The sequence below is a fragment of the Pinus tabuliformis genome, chromosome X (genome assembly GCF_031772625.1).
Source record: "Pinus tabuliformis cultivar Carrire ecotype Pingquan chromosome X, CPIR1, whole genome shotgun sequence".
Taxonomy (NCBI): Eukaryota; Viridiplantae; Streptophyta; class Pinopsida; order Pinales; family Pinaceae; genus Pinus; species Pinus tabuliformis.
In genome coordinates, this window is record NC_142308.1 from 344,507,153 (window position 1) to 344,531,195 (window position 24,043).

Genomic DNA, 24,043 nt, shown 5'->3' on the forward strand with positions numbered 1-24,043 from the left:
TCGACCCATGGAGGCAGGAAAAGAGGTTAGATCATCTATATTATGTACTTTCTTGCTCATTTTCATGGTTGGACTCTTGAGGGAGAAGCTATCATTGTACTATCACTTGTATCTCTGCAATTTTTGGCTAAGGAAGACCAGGGTTTTGCAGTCATCTTTGGGATTCTTGTGGACTCATGTGTTGATGGTGTGTTTCTTCATGTTATTGTAAGCTTTGTTATGTGATTCATTTCCTTTCTATACTGCTGCATATTAAACAAATGAAGTGATAAAGTCAGAATTCATGCTTGTCATGCTCTACTTTTAAATTTGTTTAATTTCTATGTTTTCTGCCGTCTAAAGAGAATTCAAATCCATTGTTTGCTCTCTTTAGCCTTCTTTTCTTTCTTCCTAATCATCCACTTCAGCTAAAGACATCAATACAGGTTCCTACCTTGCCCCAAAGACCCCCCTGCAGAAATTGTGTCCAATCCCCGCACCCTAAATTGCAGCTCCTCAATTTGCCACCAAAAACCCCAAAAAACCCCCAAATCAACCTTCAAATCAGTTTACTAGCCTAATATCAGTGTTACCTTGATAGGTCATCTCTTCTTATTGAAAATTTACCGAGAATGACCGGAGAGAGCCTTCTCCTGCCCCGTAGGGCTAGCTACGAGGCTGAATGGTTTGATGTAGCTTTGAGATTTGCCTTTTCAGCCTGAGGTGAAATTTCAAGTGCTAACAGTTCCCAATCCGGCAGCTTCTCCCAACCATTGACAGAGTCCTCATAACTATGCCAACTCTTTGGGAGTCCTAGAAGAGCAAGACTCACCATATCATCTTTGGTAACCGTGATTCCAACACTTCTAAGTTCATCACGACATTGAGTGAACTTGGTCAAGTATTTTGGAATAGTCTTTCCTTTCTCCATTTTGATTTTTCGAAGTTTGTCCTTCAATGTCAATTTCTTTTGGTCATTGTTGTTCTGATACAAGTTTGTCAATGTTTCCACATAGCATACAGAGTTTCTTTGCAATGGAGACTCGAGACAATGTGGTCTCGAATACCCTCAAGGATTATCCGTCTCATCTTCGCCACACACTTCTTCCATTCAGCCAAATTATGTGCATCCGATGTTGTTGGCTTAGGAATTTCTTGATCAACGAATTCCTTCAATCCATTATCCTCTAGCACGGCCTCCATTCTGTCCCTCCAGGCTATAAAATTTGAGTTGCCTTCCAAGCCATACTCGAGTCACAAACCGTAGAATGCCATATGTCGATCCTGAAGTATGTATTTCAAATTCGAATTTCACCTGTAACCCAAAACTCAAAACTTCAAAATCTCTTCTAGTATACTGTCTTCAGTTTCGATACCATGTAGAAAATCCTCTAGATTCACAATCTCATGCAATGTACTAAAGCACATGATAAGAATCTACTTCTACTTTCAACTAGCGGAAGCCAATAGATCGATGAAAACAATAAATCAATGGCACATAACACAAGATGTATCTGGGAAAATCCACTGCTTAAAACCCCGCTATTTGTATTGCATATATCAGAAATATGAGTGAATATACAAAGCTTTTTCTCACTAGAACAATTCCGCACAAGTATGCTCAATTCTCTCAGCTCACACGCTGGCTCAAGCCAAATCCCTTAGCCTATTTAGCAGCTCTCCAAGCCCCTAATCTCTTACGTAATTCCTAGGATGAATAGCCCGTATTTAAAGGGAATTCATGCTTCCAAAATTGTGCAATCCAAACATAAGATCAATCTCTTATGCATGCATGATATTTACACTCCAGTAAATAATACCATTGATAGTACATTGTCCCTGCCTTCTAGTCTTAGCTGGGTCTTTCTCTGAACAAACATGCATGAGTTTCTGATGAGGGAATATTTTGTTAACTGGAGTAGCACTAGTGGATGCATTAATGCACCAACTGACTGTTAGTCCTCTCTTAGTTCCAAAAACAATTTGGAACTAATTTAACTGAACTTAACTCAGTAAACTGAGTGATCTAATTTCCAACTCAATTTAAACTCATATTGGACCCCTAAAAATTAGGGAGAACATATACATGACTACAAAAAGACGTCCAACTCAAAATTCCTAAGCTAATTAAACTTAATTAACTATTTACAAGTTGCTATAAGAATAGAATTCAAATTTAATTCTCAGTTTAATTCAAGGACAAATTAAACTAGAATTTCTTATTGCCATTTATCAACACCTTGCACACTTCCCGTATATTAATTACTCATCCTACACCTAAGTGGGTTATCTCCATTCTTTTCAATGTAATATAGTTTATCGCTAATCCATTTACATGGTATTTGGAGGAATCTCCACCTTTGGCCCTTCTTGCTTGGATTTTTTATTGTTTCCAAAATGAATCTAATGTCATTGAGTTTATCGTTGATCCATTCTGGCCCTATCAAGAGGAATTTTTTGTCACCGACCAATACTCATTTTTCTAATGTTTTAGTTGAACTACATCATCTCCCACCTAAAATACTCTAGAGTGCATAGTCATGTTGAATTTTGTAACTATGGTTGGTCTTTATAATATATATTGTCATCATTTATGTATTTATTATAAGCATGTTCTTTATGCTCAAAAGAAAATTATATTTCTCAAATAAAATTAGAAGGCATATACTTCGTGACCTTCTCAAAAGAAAAAAACAAATTTTGGATTGTTATTTTTGGCTCCACGAGATGACCAAGTCGTCCCTCCTATGTTCAAGTTGGCTCTGCCCCAAGAGGCACCTATTCGGACCCATTGAAATGTGTACAAATAATTCATTTGACCTCCATCCAAAGTGTAATTCGAATCAGCAATAAATACTATCATATGCTTAGCCATATGAAGAATTTTGAGGAGCAAGTTGAAGGGATAAAGGAGCAGAATGAAGTGTCCAAGGAGCAAACTAATTCTCTGACCAAAAGGGAAAATTTTCTAAGGTATCTTCTTTGTAAAAGGGAAAATTTGTGAGGTATCTTCTCTATAAAAAGGGAAAATATTCTAAGGTCAAATCTATGTGAAAATGGTTGAATTTTTAGTGATTCCTCCCTATGATCAAAGACCGGACTTTTGTGGAAAATAGGTCAAAATTCATAACCTTGTTGCAGACCTTTGACCAAGTTTTTGTGGAGAGTTGACTTGGCTTCTTGGTGGATTGTTGAGGTTGTCATCTTGTTGGTCAGTTTGTCTATAACCTAGACTTTGATGTCTCTCTTATTGAATTGATTTTATAAGGAAAGGATTGTTGGGTTTTCCCCCATGTGAGTTTTCCCAGGGTAAATTATTGTGTTCTTATGTGGCTATCTCTTTATGGTTTTTATGGCATTTTTGTTTTAATATTGAGCTCCTCTATGTAATTAGTTTATGATGGAAAATATCACAAGAAAACGATTAACATAATTAACTTCATAAGAAGTAATTATCAGTATAGAGAAATGCCCTAAATTTTTCAACATGGTATCATAGCTACAGTGGAAGAGCAACACTTGAAGTAGTCCTCTTAATTGAAATTCTAAGTCTAAGAATCCACGATTTGTTTGTGACCAAATCAAAGGATCTCTAGTAAAGTATCAAAACCCTTAATCAAATCTCAAGAAGGCGGAAATTATCTAAGGATAGGCCTCAGATCGAATTACCTCTGTATCCTAAAAAGAAGCCTTTGTGTAGTTTCGGGAGATCTGAGAGCCTCAGAAAATTCATCATGTTTTGTCTTAGTGTTGAAAAAGGATCAAATCAATCATGTCAGAGAATCTTAGATTACCTCTCCCTATTTTCAATAAAAAGAAAGAACTAAAAATGTTAATCCGTTGTAGTAAGCCAAGTATCATGAGGAGGACCAAGAAGACTCGATCATATGTTTGAATACTTAGAGAATAGATTGAGTTGCAAAAGGCTAGATATGTTTAGTATCTGAGATTTTTGAAATAAAAGAGTTGCACTTGTGTTTTAAATGATACCACTAGTCTATTTGGAAGGAGTAGCCAAAGGAAGTTTGGAAAACCTCCCTATTCAAAAAAAAAATTGAAGTATTAAGACCAGAAGTCAAGGTATGTATTTGTACTCTGTAATTTTGGTTATATCTAAGGAACAAGCAAAGTTGGAAGTTTGTGGTTAAACTTGTATCAAAGTCTCTACTTGAATCTATTAATCTCCAATTCAAATATAGTAAGACCAAATCTCATATAATTCTTTGAATTTCCATAGTAAGGACAAATATCATAGGTGTCTGAAATATGTCTTTTATGTTTAAAGCCACTAAAGTTCACTTGAAGAAGAGTGACGTTGGTGAAGAATTTTAAAAAAATTCATGCAAAGCATACTGCAATCTAAGAATGATGCCTCCTAAAACCTTTGGTATGTGAGTGTGATATGAGCTAAATTTAATGACCTATGCAAAGTCTAGTAGAATGTTGAAGCTACAAAGTCACTTGTTGCCATGGACCTTGTGTTTTTACACATACTGAAGATAAGGCTATAAGGTCAAGTTCCTCCTCAATCTTGACGATTTAAAGAGAGCTTGGGTAACTACTCAAACTTGTATCCGATACAGGAATCAAACCTTGCAATATTGTTTAAAATATTAAGATACATTGTATATGTTGATGTTAAACTCACAGTGAAGAAGAGGCCAAGTCCTCTTTCAAGGTTGAAAGTCTGCTCAAGAAAATTAAGTGATCGGACGTTAGCTACTTGTGTTGAAAAGCTCAAAAAACAACGCTAATAATGCTCAAATTAGCATGGGTAATGGAATATGAAAGGAGAATTAAACATTGCATTGTATTTTTTGAATATTGTTACAAAGCACTAAAACTTGGAAGATGTACCTTAATGGAGGATGTGCGCTGGATATGTCTAGCTCAATAACAACAACCAAGGATATAAATACCTAAAGACATATTCTTGAATGGATATGTTTCTATAAGTATTGATGTCATATGCACTATTATGGGAAATCATGGGTACTGAGATTACATGTGTAAGTGCAGAATGGTGGAGTCCATTAAAATAAAGTCCAAGTATCTAAGGACAAAATATTGTTGCTTCTACAACAATTTTCAAAAAGCAAAGCTACTTGGTTTGAAGATATTAAGGATAATGATTGAGCAAGTCAAGTGATTGATTCATGAGAATGACGAAGTTCATCTCATTAGCAAAGAGCATATCGACTCTAGGGTTTTGACATTTTCTAGGGCTTGAAAACCCTAGCTGGCTATAAAGGGATAAAAGAAGAAAATCCTAGGGTTCAACCCTAGGATTGGACATCGCAGAAAAAAATAAACCCTAACCTTAGCAAGGAAGCAATGCCATCATGATAACAATATGGATGAAGCTGACAAAGTTACAAATGGATGCAAGGAAGTTAAGATCAAGAGGGAGCTGACAAAGTTACAAATGGATGCAAGGAAGTTAAGATCAAGGAGGAGTTGACATCTTCAAAAGATAAGTATCTTATATCTCTCTTCTTTGATTATTACTGTTAATATTTTTATATTAGCCTCTTGTCTCTGTATTCTTTGTTTGGTTGTAATTATTCCTCCAAGGCCTCCTAGTGAGGATTGTAGGTACACAGTAAGAGTTGCCAAGCCTTTGATAGAAGATGGAGGAAGTGGAAGATCGAAGCAAGGCATGTGACAAGAAGACTTTTCCTAAATCATGAGCTCAAAGGGAGCTAATATACCAGCAAGTTTGAAGTATGTATGCCATGGATACAAAGCGAGAATTGAATAGAAGGTTCTCCCAGTAAGAGGGAGAGGATCATGACAAGATGTTTTCTCAGTGGTAAGAAGAGCTCATTGGAGAAGTCAAGACTTCCTCAAGAACCCTATTTTAACTTCAGAGGGAGTTGGCCTTTGAGTTCAAGATGATGGATTATCATTGATAGTTGATATACTAAAATATAAAAGTGGCAAAGGGAGCATCCTAAATTACCATTTAAGGATATGTCTCAATCTGAAAGGGAGCAGCCAATTTGGGTGGCCAAAAAGCATTTGTGATCCAGTGAAGGGAGCATAACAATTTATGGTTGAGCCAAGATATGTTGCTCAACATGTGTTGGAGTACCAACATGTTACAAGTGGTCATGGATGCATTGAGAAGTATAGTTGCAGATTTAGTTTGAGCAAAGAGTGTTGAAGACAGAAAGAATTCATCAAGATGTTTCATCAGTTTGGGCTCCATTATAATTTCTTGGATGAGCATGAAGCAGTCATCTGTCGCACTTTGTATGGCAGAGGTTGATTATATTGTAGCGAGATTGGCAAGTTGAGAAGAAGTATGACTTCAAAGGTTACTTGTAGGATTATCTTGATCAAGTGCTAGTGATGACCATGATGACAGGTCGAAGAGCATTGACATCAAATACCACTTGATTTGAGACATGGTGTTGAAGGGAGTTGTGAAGCTCCAGTACATCTCCACTGATGAGCATATTGTTGATATTCTTACAAAGCCTCTTTCTGGAAGGAGGTTTGTGTACTTCTAGGACAAGCTTTGGCTCGTGGAGAATACCTATCTTATTGAGAAGGAGAGTTGATGAAATACCATTATAAATGGAAATTCTCCCTGTCTTCATGACCTTGGTTGGAGAATGGTCTGATATTCTCCCTATGCCATTATGACCTTGGTTGGAGAAGTTCTCCATGTGTCACTATGACCTAGTTGGTTGGAGAATGGTTTGACGAATTAGATAGCATCATGGATTGACATTATTCCTGTATATTTATGATCTTGGTTGAAGAAAGGTTTGGAAGACTAACATTCTTCTTGTGTCACTTTGACCTTGGTTGGAGAATGATATGGTCAAAGACATTTTCCCTCTGTCACTTTGACCTTGGTTTGAAGAATGGTCTAAAAGAGGATATTCTCCCTATGTCAGTTTGAGATTGGCTAGAGAATAGTCCTAGATGTCGATCAAATGAGCAAGAGCCTCCCAACATCATGCTCGGAACACTTGCTAGAGTAAGCTTGTTTATTATTGATGAGGCCTATGATGTTTCACCTAGATTATGTCTATAGTTATTTGATAGTGAACCATGATTATGTTGATGTTGGTGATAATGACATTGATGACGATGCTTATCTTAATCTTCATGATCCTTCCTTATAGAATTGTCAACTTGAGGACATCTAGATAGTCATTATGAATACTTCCCTAGTTAAGATGACTAAGTCAGTCCTCCTATTTTCAAGTCGGCTCTGCCCCAAGAACCTTCTATTCATACCCATTCAAATGTGTACAAATAGGTCATTTGTTCTCCATCCAAAGGGAAATTTGGATCAGCGAGAAATATTATATTTTGTCTAGCCATATGAAGAATTCTAAGGAGCAAGTTGAAGGGATAAAGGAGCATAACGAAGTGTCCAAAGAGTGGACTAATTCTTTGAGCAAAAGGGCGAAATTTCTGAGGTCGACTCTCTATGAAAATAGTCGAATTTTATGTGGTTTCTCCTTGTGAGAAAAGTTCGAACTTTTGTGGAAGATAAGTTGAATTTCATAACCTCTTTGCAGACATTTGACCAAGTTTTTGTGGACAATTGACTTGGATTCTTGGTGGATTTTGAGGTTGCCATCTTGTTGGTCAATATGTCTATAATATAGACTTTGATGTCTCTCGTTGAATTGATTCTATAAGAAAAGGATTGTTGGGTATTTCCCCTTGTGTGGGCTTTCCTGGGGTAAATTATTGTTTTCTTGTGTGGCTATCTCTTTATGATCTTTATGGCATTTTTGTTTTATTGTTGAGCTCCTCTATGTAATTACTTTAAGATAGAAAAGATCACAAGAAAAATATTAACCTAATTAAATTCATAAGAAGTAACTATTAGTATAAATGATGTCCTAGATTTTTCAACAAGTCAACCATTGATGATCTAGATGGTTTTATGAAGGAATAATGTGGAGATCAAAGGGGTTGACTTGGCAATTATCTTAATGGGGAAGTAAATTTTATAATATTGTAATGACTTTCTGTGTCCCCCTATTCAGTGCAAGGTGGGGTGTTGAAATCATTAGTGTAATATATAAATATGGCCATGACCTATTCATATGTATTGTTACGTAATTGTAATCATGACGAAGACCCTATTTTTTATTCTTTTATTGTATTACTAGGTTTGGTTAAGACCAACCAAGTCAAACCCGATATAAAGGCTAACCATAAACCCCTCTTGAAGGGAGGACACCTTACTTGAGTTATGTAAATACACAACTCAAACTTTATTTTATTTGTATCAACTCATCTTGTGATCTTATTAATCTATCGTATAGAGTGTTTTCCGCCTATGGGTACTTACAACCTTGATATTCCCCTACTTAGCATCTCATCTTTTATGTGTACTTGTGCATTTCCTATGTGGCATACTTGTACTTATATATATATATATATATATATATATATATATATATATATCCAACACACTATGGTTACCTATAATATTGTAATGACTTCTCTGTCCCCCTATTCAGCTCAAGGTGGGGTGTTGAAATCATTAGTGTAATATATAAATATGGCCATGACCCATTCATATGTATTGTTACGTAATTGTAATTATGGCGAAGACCCTATTTTTTATTCTTTTATTGTATTACTAGGTTTGGTTAAGACCAACCATGGCAAACTTGATATAAAGGCTAACCATAAACCCCTCTTGAAGGGAGGACACCTTACTTGAGTTACGTAAATACACAAATCAAACTTTATTTTGTTTGTATCATCTCATATTTTGATTTTATTGATCTCATAGAGTGTTTTATACCTAAGGGTACCTACACCCTTGATATTCCCCTACTTAGCTAATCTGAAAATGGGGCACTTAGGCTTCTTGTCTAACTTACAAGAACCTCTCCCACTTCCAAAGCTTAAATGTTCCTAAGTCTTATTGATTAACCAATGCGGAATTGATAATATGCTCGAAAATATAGGTGTATGCTTATGTTTATTGTTGACTGTTTATGTGTTTTTAAGTCTATTTTCTTGAACTGATATAACAGCGACTGAAGCAACAGATATAATGCAGCAATAAAACAACATACATAAGACAACAATCTAATTAGGATTTCAGCCAAAACTCTTGGGCTACGTCTCCATGAGCTCTAGTCAACTCAACTAGGCTCTATGGGATTATGGCAAAGTCCTTTTACAAGCTCTTGACTCAACTCCATTGTTTTACACATAATAAATGGGTTTAGACACCACTTTATCCCTGGCTCTTGAAGCTTTCAGGTTTCTAGCTCTCGACTCTCGCTCTGGCTCTCGGCTCTAGCTCTTGGCTCTGGCTCTTAGCTCTTCGTTCTCTCTGCTCTCTTTTCCTTTGCTTCCTGCTTTGGCTTAGCTTTCTGCGTTCCTATCTCAGCACTGCCTTAGCACTCTGTCTCTGTCATTTTGTGGCTTTTAAGCCAATCTGCGCTATCTGTTTGTTTCCTCTTTTAGGCTCTTTGGCTTCCCGGCCTCTGTCCGCTCGAATCCCCCTCTGAGAGTTAGAAATCATTGCTAAATGCCTTCAAGGATGGTGGCCACCTGTTCTGTAACGGAAGGAACCATCAGCGCTTGAAATCCCCAGAAACAGTCGTTCCCTGTTTACACAGAGAAACACTGTAAAACACGGGAAAATCTGCCAAAATGCAGCCTATTGGACTTCAAATTATATCGCATCCACCCTAATATTGCATCGGGTCCGCCTTTGGCCGCTATCGCGCTCTCCACCGTCGATCTACGGGATCTCTGATCCAACAGCCACCATGCATTTTCGGGCGGCTTAGGAGTATAGGGGTTACCCACCCGAAAAGGCAGTTTCCCTATTCCTCCGCCAAGCCACGTGTCGTTCATTGTGTGGGATTGAGCAGAGCCAGCCCAAAACCATTTACCGCTTGAGGCCTGCCTGAAATCTGCCTTTACGGAACTAAAATTATATAAATCACGCCTAAATTCCCCCTCGGGTCCGGTTTTATCGCTTTCGGGCGATTTCCTTTGTATTTGTAAGAATACATTAAAACACTGAAATACCATCGAATGGCTTTATGGCGGACTTCAAACAATATACATTTGAATTTATAAACCCTTTCGGGTCCGGATCCATCGCTTATCGCATCGCATATGTGTTTTGGGTAAAATCCCAAATACAATGGAAATACATGAAAATCCGAATTCCCGAACCTGAAATTTTATACAATCGGGTTTTCAAAACTTATCGGGTCCGGCCTTTTTATCAGCTTCGCTCATCGCATCAGCCTTGTGTATTAGGGACGGTCGATCTCCCAATTTGTTTATTTTGGCAATTGTAATGTCGCTCGGCCTGGGGTCCCGCCTTAAGTTCCATGCCATCGCCGACGCCGCTCTACCAATTTCGGCGATCGGCATATCGCATCAACCCGGGGGGGTCCTTACCTTATGTTATATGTGCAGGCCTACCTCCGACCCAATATGTCGGGGATCGGCAATCAGGGGTGGCTTCGCTCTCCGCTTAAGTCTGCCTTTGGCCCTCCTCCGATGTGATTTCCCTTTACAAGGGTTTTTGCCCATTTTAGAGGAATTTTCCTCTTTTTTCTAAAGAACATAGGGCATCTTCTTTTGATGATAACTTCTACATCCTAAGTCCATTTTCGCCCATTCATGTTGCAGTAGATTCAGAATGAAAAGATCTCTGCAATGGGGCTATGTCCAAGAACTTCCTTGGACTTTCATTTTCCTCAGTGAGGAACACTTAGACTTAGGAGTCTATCCAAAATTCATTTTGGATCACACCTTCCCAATAAAAGAACTTTTGGTCTCCAAAAGACTAATATACTGATCTGAACGATACCTGAGAGTAACACCACGCTCTTCTTTTAGCCTCCACACACTTGCCTTGCATAGTGCCTCTGAACCGAAGTCTCTGACCACTTCCCTTCCTGGATGGGCTGGTCTTCCTGGAAGAATTGTCTTCCTCCTTGCCTTCATGCAAAACTTCCGCTGAAATGGTCATAGAAGGTGGTTTGAACTTCTTTGCCTTAATCATTGATCCAAGGTGGCTCAAACAAATGTGAAGTTCATCTGCTCCACAAAACTTTCACTTGTATCTGTTTGACAAGCTGTCAACAACAACAGAAATACAGACAACAACTGGATGGCCTAAACTCCTACTTCAACAAAAGAAACAGATTTCACAGCTTGTGAACACCTCCATGTCTTACATCTGCATACGAATGATGGACTAGATAGCAAGCCCACAAAACATGCCTTTAAACAAATGACTCTTCAAGTCAAGCATGTAGAAAAAGACCATTAGGACTCTTTTCAAAAGATGAAACACTTCATTATTATCTCCATCTTGGAGACCAAGTTAACTTCTCCCAAGTCAACATTGCATCACATGCATGTCAAAGCAATCAACCCTACAAGTTAATTACACATACATGTTCAAAACAAGGAAAATATCAACATCCCTATGTCCATGCACATCATGCTCATGCATGCATTTCATCCTTCAACTTTCACTTAAGTACACTATACTTTCGAAGCTGAAATGAAATATAATGTTGCAGCAATAAAGTGAGTCTCCTACTCAACTTTTCCATTCACCTTCTTGGTAAGAACCTGCAACTTGCATCTCATTAACAAAGAAATGCAAATAGATGCATCAATAGACATGCAACCTTAATTGGATAAGAACTCTAGCCATTTCTCACCAGTCCCTTTCAAAAGTACTACCTTTGTCTGCACATCAGCGTCAACATGTGAATCATCCTGAGACACATCAGTCATGGAATCTTCCTTTCCATTTCTGGCATCTTCTCTTTCCACTTTCTTCAGCTTTTATGGAAGCATTGTTGGATTCAGAGTCCAACATTTTGCAGCAAGGTGTCCTTGCTTATGGCAGTAAGTGCATTGCATGTGCATCCTCTTGACAGCGTGATTTGCCTTGTCCAATGGACCTTTGGCATTTTGCTTCTTTTCCTTCAAAAGTTTCCTGTATGTGGCTATTCTCTTCCAACATCTAGAAACATGATGGTTATCCAAACCACAAAAGGAACATGCAATTCTTTTCCCATGCTTATGTGGAAATTTATCATACTTTGCAAAATCAAAGGAAGATGATTATAACCAGATTTATACCTTTTTCTTTCACCTTTATTGCCTTCATGAGGAGGTGAAGCAAATGAAGAAGTGGGTCCCTTTGGAACCCCATCAATCTCTTCAATGCTGTTAGAGTCTCCCCAACTCTCTGGTTCAAGTGTGTGCTTCTGAACACCTGCATCCTGCAAATGATGTTTCAAGCTATTGCATTCCTCCTAAATACAACCTTCACACTCTTGAAGACCTGCAATGCAACTCCTTCTTGGAGTTGTTTTAATGGTCTTCATGGTAGCTTTGGAACTTTCTCCATAAGCTTGTCCATAGCCAAGACCCAAATACTTAGGCCTTTCCTCAATTATTATTGGCTCAACAATACCTTGTGCATGTTTACCCAACCCTTTTCCTTCATAGCCCATCTTGGACATTAGCTTAGAACCTATGCCTTTGGTATGTTTTTCAAAAGACCCAATATAAGCATTCTGAGAGGAATTTGAAGACAAACTGGAATGGCTTACCTCTTCTTCAAGCTAATACTTGACCAAGGCTTCTTTGGCAACAGAGAGTTGTGACTCCAACTCATGCATCATTTTCAGGTTCATATTTGCAATATGAAGTTGCCTCTCCATTTCCTGCAGTTTGTCAGAAAGCAATTGTTTCTCTTCCTTCATGGAATTCAACTGCTCTCTAAGTATGTTGCTCTTCCTTCCATCCTCATACATTTCTCTCACCTTTTCCATCATGATGAACAAGTCTTGCTTCAAGTCTCCATCATAGAGTCTTGTGATGAAGGAGGAATTTGAGGATTCACTTGTAGAAGTTGTCATTATACCAATGAACAAAAGAACTTCAAACAAAATTAATAAAGTGCTTTATTAAACAAACTTTTGCAACAAACCTCTTGTGCCTCAAGGATTTCTTTGAAGTCCTTTGGAATAGAAGAATGCCTTCAGCCATTCTTCCTTCTTGCCCTTCCTGGACTGAGCTATCAATAGCTTTCCCTTCACCTTTGCAAACTCAAGCAATAGTCAGTGTGCAACAAGCATACAATCAACCTCTAACTGTTTAAACACCTTTCAGACAAGCAATCTTTGCTCTGTCAATCAAGCATTCTGATATAACCTTCTTTGAAGGTGGGGTTAATCAATCTCTTGCTCTGATACCACTTGATCTGAAAATTGGGCACTTGGGGATTCTTGTCTAACTTACAAGAACCTCTCCCACTTCCAAAGCCTAAATGTTCCCAAGTCTTATTGATTAACCAATGCGGAATTGATAATATGCTCAAAAATATAGGTGTATGCTTATGTTTATTGTTCACTATTTATGTGTTTTTAAGTCTATTCGCTTGAACTGATATAACAACAACTAAAGCAGCAGATATAATGCAGCAATAAAACAACACACATAAGACAGCAATTTAATTAGGAGTTCACCCAAAACTCTTGGGCTACGTCTCCATGAGCTCTAGTCAACTCAACTAGGCTCTCTGGGATTATGGCAAAGTCATTTTACAAGATCTTTGCTCAACTCCATTGTTTTACACAAAAACAATGGGTTTAGACACCATTTTATCCCTGGCTCTTGAAGCTCTCGGCTTTCTGGCTCTCGACTCTCGCTCTTGCTCTCGGCTCTGGCTCTTCGTTCTCTCTGCTTCCTGCTTTGGCTTACCTTTCTGTGCTCCTACTTAGCACTGCCTTGACTCTCTGTCTCTGTAATTCTGTGGTTTTTAAGCCAATCTGCATTGTCTGTTCATTTCCTCTTCTGGGCTCTCTAGCTTCCTGGCCTCTGTCCACTCGAATCCCCCTCTGAGCGTTAGCAATCATTGTTAAATGCCTTCAGGGATGATGGCCACCTATTTTGTAACGGAAGGAACCATCGGCGCTTGAAATCCCCAAAAACAGTCGTTCCCTGTTTACACAGAGAAACACTGTAAAACACGGGAAAATCCGCGAAAACGTAAGCTATCGGGGTTCAAATTATATCGCATCCACCCTAATATTGCATCGGGTCCACCTTTGGTCGCTATCGCGCTCTTCACCGTCAATCTACGGGATCTCTGATCCAACGTTCACCATGCATTTTCGAGCGGCTTAGGAGTACAGGGGTTACCCGCCCGAAAACGCGATTTCCCTGTTCCTCCGCCAAGCCACACATCGTTCATTGTGTGGGATCGAGTAGAGCCATCCCAAAACCATTTATTGCTTGAGGCCCGCCCGAAATCTACCTTTACGGAACTCAAATTACATAGATCGCACCTAAATTCCCTTTCGGGTTCGGTTTTATTGCTTTTGGGCGTTTTCCTTTGTATTTGTAAGAATACATTAAAACACTGAAATACCATCGAATGGCTTTATGGCGGACTTTAAACAATATACATGTGCATCTATAAACCCTTTCGAGTCCGGATTCATCGCTTATCGCATCACATATGTTTTTTGGGTAAAATCCCAAATACACAGGAAATACGTGAAAATCTGAATTCCCAAACCTGAAATTTTATACAATCAGGCTTTGAAAACTTATTGGGTCCAGCGTTTTTATCGGCTTCGCTCATCGCATCGGCCCTGTGTATCGGGGACGACCGATCTCCCGATCTCCCGATTTCAGCGATCGCAATGTCACTCGGCCCGGGGTCCCGCCTTAAGTCCCATGCCATCGCTGACGTCGATCTGCCGATTTCAGCGATCAGCATATCGCGTCGGCTCGGGGGGGTCCTTACCTTATGTTATATGCGCAGGTCTGCCTCTAACCCGATATGTCGGGGATCGGCAATTGGGGTGGCTTCGATCTCCACTTATGTCCGCCTTTGGCCCTCCTCCGATGCGATTTCCCTTTATAAGGGTTTTTGCCCATTTTAGAGGATTTTTCCTCTTTTTCTAAAGAACATAGGGCATCTTCTTTTGGTGATAACTTCTGCATCTTAAGTCCATTTTCGTCCATTCAAGTTGCAGTAGATTCAGAATGAAAAGATCTCTACAATGAGGCTATGTCCAGGAATTTCCTTGGACTTTCATTTTCCTCAGTGAGGAACACTTAGACTTAGGAGTTTATCCAAAACCCATTTTGGATCATACTTATGGTTACCTATATATAGTGCACTTGTAATTGAATAATTGTGAACATAGGCTTGTTTTTGGTTCCATTCAATTCCTTGCTTTCTTTTGTGAATTTCAACAGAGTAAGAGTTTTATCCCCTAAGTTAGCAATAACACTACAAGTCTTAGATTGATACACAAGAAGAAGTTTCCACAGATCAGGTTGTCTTAATAACATCATGAACTTCAAAGGATACAACGTCACATATTACCCATCTTTGAAAGGCTTGATGTTGTATAGCAAGTGACACTACTCATTAACATGGATGTCATGTACCTACATTAGCGTACAAAATTGTACTGTGAGCATCCAACATTATTCGCAACTTCTTTTTCTTGATGTCCTTTATTGAGATCAAGTTCTTTTGGTTGTCATCAACAATTAAATGCAATGGTCTCCCCTTTTCCCAAATCTCTAGGTAGAAGAGGCTTACCTTCTTCTAACTCTAGTCCCTATCCCTAGACTTTGAGTGGTAATAGTAACACTTATTATCATGCTAATCATTAGGGGAATTTTGAAGTCCAAAATATGCCTCAAAACAAAAAAAAATGTACTAACAAAATTAAATGTATGATAGCCAAAAGGATTCAATATGATGATGCCATTTTCAAGGGTAAATATTTTGAAAGGAAAAAAAGAAAACTATTCTTTTTAATTAAATTCCACATCCAACAAGTACGCACTCAAAATACTTTCAAGTACACCCACATCAAAAAAAATGAAAATACATAAAAAAAAAGTGTTACTTTAAATATATATATAACGCTTGTTTTATTATTTTAACTATTATTTTATTATTTTCCTTATGAGGCCCATTCTAGACCTCAAAATTCCCCAATGGTTTCATCCCCCCACATACATGAGATTTGAAACATTTGAATTAAATCAAAATGTGCCTTTCAGCGTGACCAATAAGTGTCTAGTGTGACAAAATGTTCGAGTCCTTCATATCCATGGGATTTGCATTGAAATTGAATCAAAATTTGTGCCTTTCAACTTAACCAATAAGTGTCTAGTGCGACATCCATCATTTCTGAGCCAAGGGGTTTTTATGGGTGTCACCATTTCATGTGTCCTTTGACTTACCATCCTTCTTTCATGTTGGTTGGAATTTTTGTCTTGAAAATAAGCATCTTTATTCCTTTGTAATAGTAACATTGTTTTTTGCATTAATGATTTGTTTTCCCTATTTATGGAATTTGGTGGCATCAATGTTGAATCAAAATTCAAATCTTTTGACACAATTAATAACCATTGCCTAGCACAACATTCATCATTTTTGTGTCAATGGATTTTATGGATGTACTCCTTCAACTTTCCATACTTCTCCTTTACACACCACTTAGATTACTAGAATTGTTCGTCTTGAAGTTGGTTATCCTTGCTCTATCATTTGTTTAGAGAGTAAGGCCGCCCTTACCCCCTAGCTATGGTGGATTTCCAGTCCCAAATTGTTTCTTACCCTTGTGTCGAGCTTTTCTTTAGTCTTTATAGCATAATAATAAACATCACCCATCAAATAGATGTCCAAAATTCCAAGTTAGTTTGTATGCATGTGTAGACCACTACAATATTAGAAAGCCAAAGTCCCACTTGAAATTTTCACTACTTAGGATTGCACACAAGATATGGAAGTTGTTGGTGTGTAACAACACAAAGCTTTTCCATGAACTAGTTGTCATAGTTTCAACAAGGTGATACTCATTGAGGTCATCAACAAAATCCTCCAAAGTGTGTTGTCACAAAAATTTCGTAATCATCTTCAACATGTTGAACACAATGAGTATCCCACCAATGTTGGGCATGGGGAAGGGGCTTCAACTTTTAGCACAAAGCTTTGCATCTCTTCAACTAAGCTTCATAGTTTCCAATGAGGCGATACTCAGCGAGGTCATCGATAAAATACCCCAAGTGGGCTCCATCACATATTTCATAATCATCTCTGATATGTTACAAATAGTGAGTAACTTGGCAATGTTTGGCATGGGGAAATGACTTCAATCATTTTGTTGAATTTAGGCTTCTGTGATCCATATCAATATTTTTGAGAAGAGTTTTTGGCGGAAATCGCATTATCATTCATTTGTCGACGTGTTTCGAACTAACAAGTGTGGTTCATCGTCAAGACAAATTGAAGAACCAAATCATGGTTGCATGTTAAATAGAGAGGGCAGAGCATCCAACGGCTATATTTGACTAGAAAACGACTATAATAGACTAGGAAACATCTATATTTGACTGGACTGGACCAACGGATAGGGACAGGGAGAAATTAGTTCGTTAATTTATAAGTTAGTTATGTTATATTTATTACCATAATTGAATATAAGTAATTTATTGTATTTAACTACTAATTATATAGATAAATAAAAACTTATAATATTAATAGTATATGAAATAATAAAAATTAATAAAGGTTTATCAAAAGTATAACTAATTTAGTTAGTTAATTAATGTAACAATTTCTTCTAATTAAAACCACTGGGAAAATAGATTCAAGTCATTGAAGAATTATTGAGAAAGAATATAGTTGTTACTAATTAGTTAGTTAATTCATAATTAACTTTATTTAATTTTGTTTAAAGGCGTAAATATTAATACTATAATAATAATAGTATATGAAATAATAAAAATTAATAAAAGTTTATTAAAAGTATAACTAACTTAGTTAAATAATTGAAAATGCAACAATTTCTTCTAATTAGAACCACTAGGAAAATAGATTAAAGTCATTGAAGAATTATTGAGAAAGAATACAGTTGTTGCTAATTAGTTAGTTAATTCATAATTAATTTTATTTAATTATATGCATCGGGATAAATTAGTTCCCGTCTTTGAAATACCTTCATTCATGTTTTGGTAAGAAGACTTCTATTTATTTATACATTATGTTAATTAAAAGGATTTTTATTACTTATTCAAACATAAGCATTCTGTTCTGATTTTTAATCTAGAAGAGAACTAGTAAAATTAAAATAAAATACTAAAAATTGAATAAAAATCAAAGAGCTAAGGAAAAAAGGAAAACAAACTATCCAAAATACGAGGGGAAAAAACAGAGAAGATTTCACTGAAAAGAACAACACAAGGGGCAGGGACAGGGACATGATCCCAATGGTTCAAGTCCGTTCTTAGTTAGTTAGTTAGTTCGTTCTTCGACCTAATTCTTAGTTTAAAATTTATTTATTTATTTTATTTTATTCAATCCTTTAAAAATAATCTTCTCACTATTCGATAAGTTGTGAATAAAGAAATAACCTCCTCATGGATCCAACCATTTGTCTAAAGCTCATGTGTCTACATGGTTTCCTTTAAACAAAGGGATATCAAACCCAATTTACAGTTTGAAGGGTGTTAACCTCTAAAATCACTGCTTGTGAAAGATGAATTCATTATTCTTGAGAGTCATCGCATGATCTACCAAAATGATCTATCGACTCCTTCCTCTATTGCTCAAGGGCTCCTACTCTGTCATCTCTTTTTAGTTCCTTTGCCAAAAGACATTGCTTAATTCAACAAGGAAAAAATTAATTAGGATCTGTTAGCTTGAGGATCAACTCCCTGTACACTAATCTTGTGGGAGACATGGATGAAAATACAAACATATAATGCTCAAGGGCTCCTACTCTGTCATCTCTTTTTAGTTCCTTTGCCATAAGACATTGCTTAATTCAACAAGGAAAAAATTAATTAGGATCTGTTAGCTTGAGGATCAACTCCCTGTACACTAATCTTGTGGGAGACATGGATGAAAATACAAACATATAATGCATTGAATTGATGCAGAGGACCAACTCCCTGTACACTAATCTTGTGGCGGACATGGATGAAAATACAACATACAATATATTGAATTGATGCACCCAATCCAATTGAACTGGAAACAAAATAAAAGAACACACCATGGTAGAAAGCACAAAACATAGTTTTGAATGTAAGTTATTACAATTAAAAAAAAAAATATATATATATATATATATATATATCAATGGTGAAAAGCCTTACAATGTACATAACAGTATGTAGAAGCTAGAATAGTAATAGCTTATCTTTAAGAAGAAATGATGAGCACAAGCATGCATGAATAAGCCACAACAGGATGTTGAAGCTTCATTTTATGCTAATACCAACCCTATGGCCCTGGCATGAAATTTGGGTTGTGCAAGAACACTTCATTGGACAAATTTGATTTGCCCGAAGAAAAAGAGGCTCCTTCTTAGGATCATAATATTTCACTTGTGTTTTGTTTTGGGTCTTCTCTAAAAAGAGGCACCTTCTTAGGATCATAATATTTCACTTGTGTTTTGTTTTGGGTCTTCTTTAAAAAGAGGCACCATCTTAGGATCATAATATTTCACTCATGTTTTGTTTTGGGCCTTCTTTAACTCGTTGAAAAAAAAATACACTAGATCAAATTCCTAATCAGGGCATAAAACCCTCGAGATATGCATGAAAAGGCTTCACAAAAAACCCAAAAATATCAAAACCCAAACATCACAAATGTTAGGACCATTTTGAAATAGCCCAGATGCCCTTCTAGATTATTAAATAAGTGGTTATTTTAAATGTACCCTATCTTTATTTCTTGTTATGATTATCCCAATTATAAGGATAAAATACACTTTACTGATTAGTCATTGTCATGATTATCTGAAAATGACTTTTGAAACGTACACTAAAAGTAAAGGATTTTAAGCTCCAATATGACATAGTTCAAAACAGCTTTAGCGGTTCAAACCAGCGTATTCGGGGGCAGTTTTCATATATTCAAATGGCCTCATCTACCATTGATTTGTGACTGATTCATATTTGCAACCAACAAAAACAATTTAAGTTGGACACTATCTTTTCATATATCCCGGTCACCAAAATAATTTCCAAATTTTAATTTATATAGCACTATGTTGATCACTTCAAGCTTTAAATGTCCCCTAGCTTTTAACCGAAAGATATTGCTCGACTCTTGTTTGGCATGATCATTATGTTAGTCCAGACTCAAACTTACAAACTAATTCCCTTTGCAAGTATTGATCAATATCGAAATAGTCCAATAGGATGGTCTCAATGTAAATATTGACGTTACATTAATATATTTCTCTGAACTCATGACCCGACATTAGCAGATATAATCTCCATGTTCAATATGATATAAATGATGTATAGATGTCATTAATTACATGGATAAATAAATGTAAATGCTGAGCTGGATGTTATCAAAACTCACTGTGGTGTAGATGACACTGAGATAAGATGTGAATCTGACCACCTTATGGCCTCCACCTAATCTGATCTTGTGACAATTGACACTGAAAACTTCTCCTTTGAAAAAATTGGTACTCAAGCTTTCATTTCATCACACAAGTGTAAGGAGGTAATTTTTCTGAAAAGGCTTCACTCAACCTCAGGCTAACTTCGGGCTTGGCATACAACTTCTGGCCTCTTTGGCATACGATGCAAATTTAACTCTCCTTTCAACTGGCTATTGCTGTGTTAATATCTACTACCTTTAAAAAAGATTAGTAAAATAGTTACAATATTGGGTTCCTCCGTACCTGTTTTCCATCATGACCCCCCTGCTGACAAAAGCTGAAACGATAAGCCGTCTCCATTTTTAACCACTGAAATTGTATATTTTTTACTACATACCATGCACTGATATCCAAATTACTAGCCCAATATAATTCTCTGTATGATAAATGGTCTAGTTTATCTGCAATTGATACATACTACTTTTGGGAATTAAGTTTCAAGGTCAAGGCATCTTTAAAGAGTGATCCAGAATGGATCCTCAAACAGATCGGAAGACCCAAGAAGAGTAATGAACCAGTTCCGAGTATGCAACTCTATTTTTGGCTTCTTGAAATAGCTTCTGCAACTATAAAATCTTCTTCTCCCTTTTTCTCGAGTAAAATGCTCAACTCCTCATTTTAGACAAGACTCGTTATAATTCTTGGAAGGCATCAAACGAGATCTCATGAGAAGAACAGGATGAAGGCCATGTTCCTTCACTCGTCACAACCAGCAGTGTACACGAGGGGCGTTGGATATAAAGGATCGATGGCCTAACAGTCATTGTAAACTAGTGAAGAAAATTCTGCCTCTCAATCCCCTAGAGACCCCATAGGCCTACATGGTACGCATCTCAGTTTTGAGATGAACCCAAATTTTGTTATTACATCAAATGACACCAAGGAAGGAAAATCAAGCAACTTATTATTGAGATGGATGTGAGTCTATGGCCATGTCCAGCGAAGCAGCCTCCAAGTGCCACGAAGTCAACCTTCGTTGATAGAAGGGATCCCCTCTATACATGCTTATTGCTTGCAAAGCCCAAGAGGAAATACAAATATCGGGTAAGCAGAATAATGAATTCATATTTGAAAGAAAGAATGAACCGCTGCAAACTGGAAAAGTGATCGTTGCTATATGACAAAACAATCGTCAACCAGACTGAATGCATCCTTCACTGTGCAGAGAAAGGAACAAATCATTGGCAAAAAGAGAATTCCTCGCTGAAGAGGAAGCACAGATAGTTGGAGAAATTGAATCTCAGATAGAATCTAAGACGCTTGACAGGGGAACGAAATAGCCTCTAAAGAAATCATTTTATTATTTTAACCCGTGTGTTTCAGAGCGGAAGCCAATGCGTCGTTGAAAGGAAAAGACGCAATGCAAAATGCTGATGCTACCATCCACCTGAGAGATGGAATTCAATCTTCCAATCAAAGAGCAGATCCATTCCTTTGTGTTGTTCATCAGCAAAGTAGAACAGGTTTTCACAACCCACAGGCAATGTTGAAGATAGAAGACAACTTCCAGAAAATCTGTTCTTCTATGCTCTGAGAGAAATACAACAATTGTAATCTAAAGGAATGAAATATCTTCTTCTAACTGGAGTTTTCCCACTGAGGTTCTCCGAGGTAATCTGCATTCTCCAATGTGTAATGGTTGCTGGTGTTGGCAATAGTTTTAGCCGTTAAATGAAAAATTTCATAAGATTACGTTCATTTCCACAGACAAATTTGAAATTATGGTTAAAAAAAGGTATTCAGACCTAGCATTATGGAGTAAAACCTCATTATATGAAAGAAAAGGCATTGCAATCCATTGTGATCAACTGTCCATTGGGATATCCAAGACAGTGTACAGACTACAGATCATATAGGCTCCGGACAAATGATTTTGCATTTTTTTTAAATTTTTGCATATCGTAATTGGAAAAGCTTCTGCAATTAAAGAAATGACCCTTAAACCCCAAAGCCATATTTCTATCAATATGAACACATTTTAATGGCTTCACCAAACACATTAACAAGCACTAATCATGAAATCGTCAAGTTTACACTAAACAGAACGAGTGGTTTTAATGAGTTTATTTCATGGTTTTTTAAACCTGATTTCAAAAGCTTCATAAACCATATTATACAATAGCAGTACAACAAGAACTCATCAGGTTTGTGGTCATTAGAATGAAGGTTCACTTTAGGCAAGTTAATTTCTTAGCCTTGAAACAAAGCACGATAACCATTAACTCTTAGATGCTTACCAAAAAAGGACTTGTTTTCATTGTATATATTAATTAAGTTAATATCACATTGTGCTATTTTGCAGTTCCATGGAAGGGACACATGAGAACTCGGTATAGATAAAAATAACTTCTATTATGCATCTATGTCTCGTAGACAGCCTGAATTCTTGAAGCTCTCAAGGTGGACACTTGACGTACCCAGCATCAAGTAAAGACTAATGTAACACAAACAAAAACTCCAGTAGTAAACACTGCCTGAATGACTAAAACTAGCAAAAGTTCCCTCAGAACTCACTCAAGTCACAAGAGTGCAATGAAAGAAAGGTAAGACGACAACCGTCACAGCAGTAAAATGAAGAGACAAACTTGTATTGACCAACCACTCAACCAAGCTTTCACAATGGTGAGAAATTGGATCAACTTTTAGGTAAGAAACGAAGGATTATGCACCTAGACGTTCTGCCACAAAGGGAAAAACATAAGTGTTTTTGACAATGACCATATCAGACAACTGCTGAAACCACAACATTGCGAAGAATATTACATCAGAAGTGAGAGGAAGTTAAAAGAACAGGAAGGGATCGAAAAATTGTACAGACCATCCCAAATTAGAGGGTATATTCAATTGGCAAGAACATATTGAGGATACTAGAATTTTATTAAATTGGATCATGCAAGATATTATACAAATCAAAGTTGCTGAAGCTCTTCATCAAGATTTGCAGCATCTACTGTCGTGTATTTTCCAAGTACTTCTTGCTTTTGTCTCCAACAATACCAATACATTAACAAGGCTGAGGCAATTACTGTTACACCTGCAGCAGCACCAAAGAGCACTAATCCATGTTGCTGGAGCCATGTCCTGTTATAGCCATAATAAACACATTTCAGAGCTTATAACAATTTAGGTATGGAAAGGATGCCTAAAGACAAAGACAACTTAGACAAACATAGCTGCAGTATGGCCAAATGGATATAGCCCAATGACAAAATTTGAATAATACCAGTCTTTTAACATAAGATTATAGAAAACGGAATAGTGGCAAGACCAATTATATAAATGCATATTTTTACGAGGAAAACGTTTGATGGCCCTGTTTTACATTAAGGAATTCCAGGTCTCAACTTTAAAACATATTTTCCTAATAGATGTTACACGAATAAAGGCAAATCAAATAGCAGAATCCTTTGTTCATAATCACAATAAAATATGATTAGCTTAGATACTGCTCTCATGACTGATATGTCTTAATAGACATTCACTTACACACTCCGATACTGAAACTCTAGGAGCAACACAACTCACAAAGACAACTTGGAAATAAAGTTTCCAGAGTCATAAAGCTGGAATCCTGC

General features: G+C 37.0%; 1 protein-coding gene across 2 annotated transcripts in view; it reads right to left on the reverse strand.

Moving 5' to 3' along the window:
* Positions 1–22,801: 22,801 nt before the first annotated feature.
* The window catches only part of LOC149139878 (aspartic proteinase CDR1-like), a 91,185-nt gene continuing 89,943 nt past the window's right edge, over positions 22,802–24,043 (reverse strand). For both annotated transcript variants that reach the window (XM_089448910.1, XM_089448908.1), the window contains exon 12: positions 22,802–23,549. In XM_089448910.1, coding sequence (XP_089305036.1) covers positions 23,378–23,549 — 172 coding nt within the window. In that variant the 3' untranslated portion in view covers positions 22,802–23,377. The remainder of the gene's footprint in view (positions 23,550–24,043) is intronic.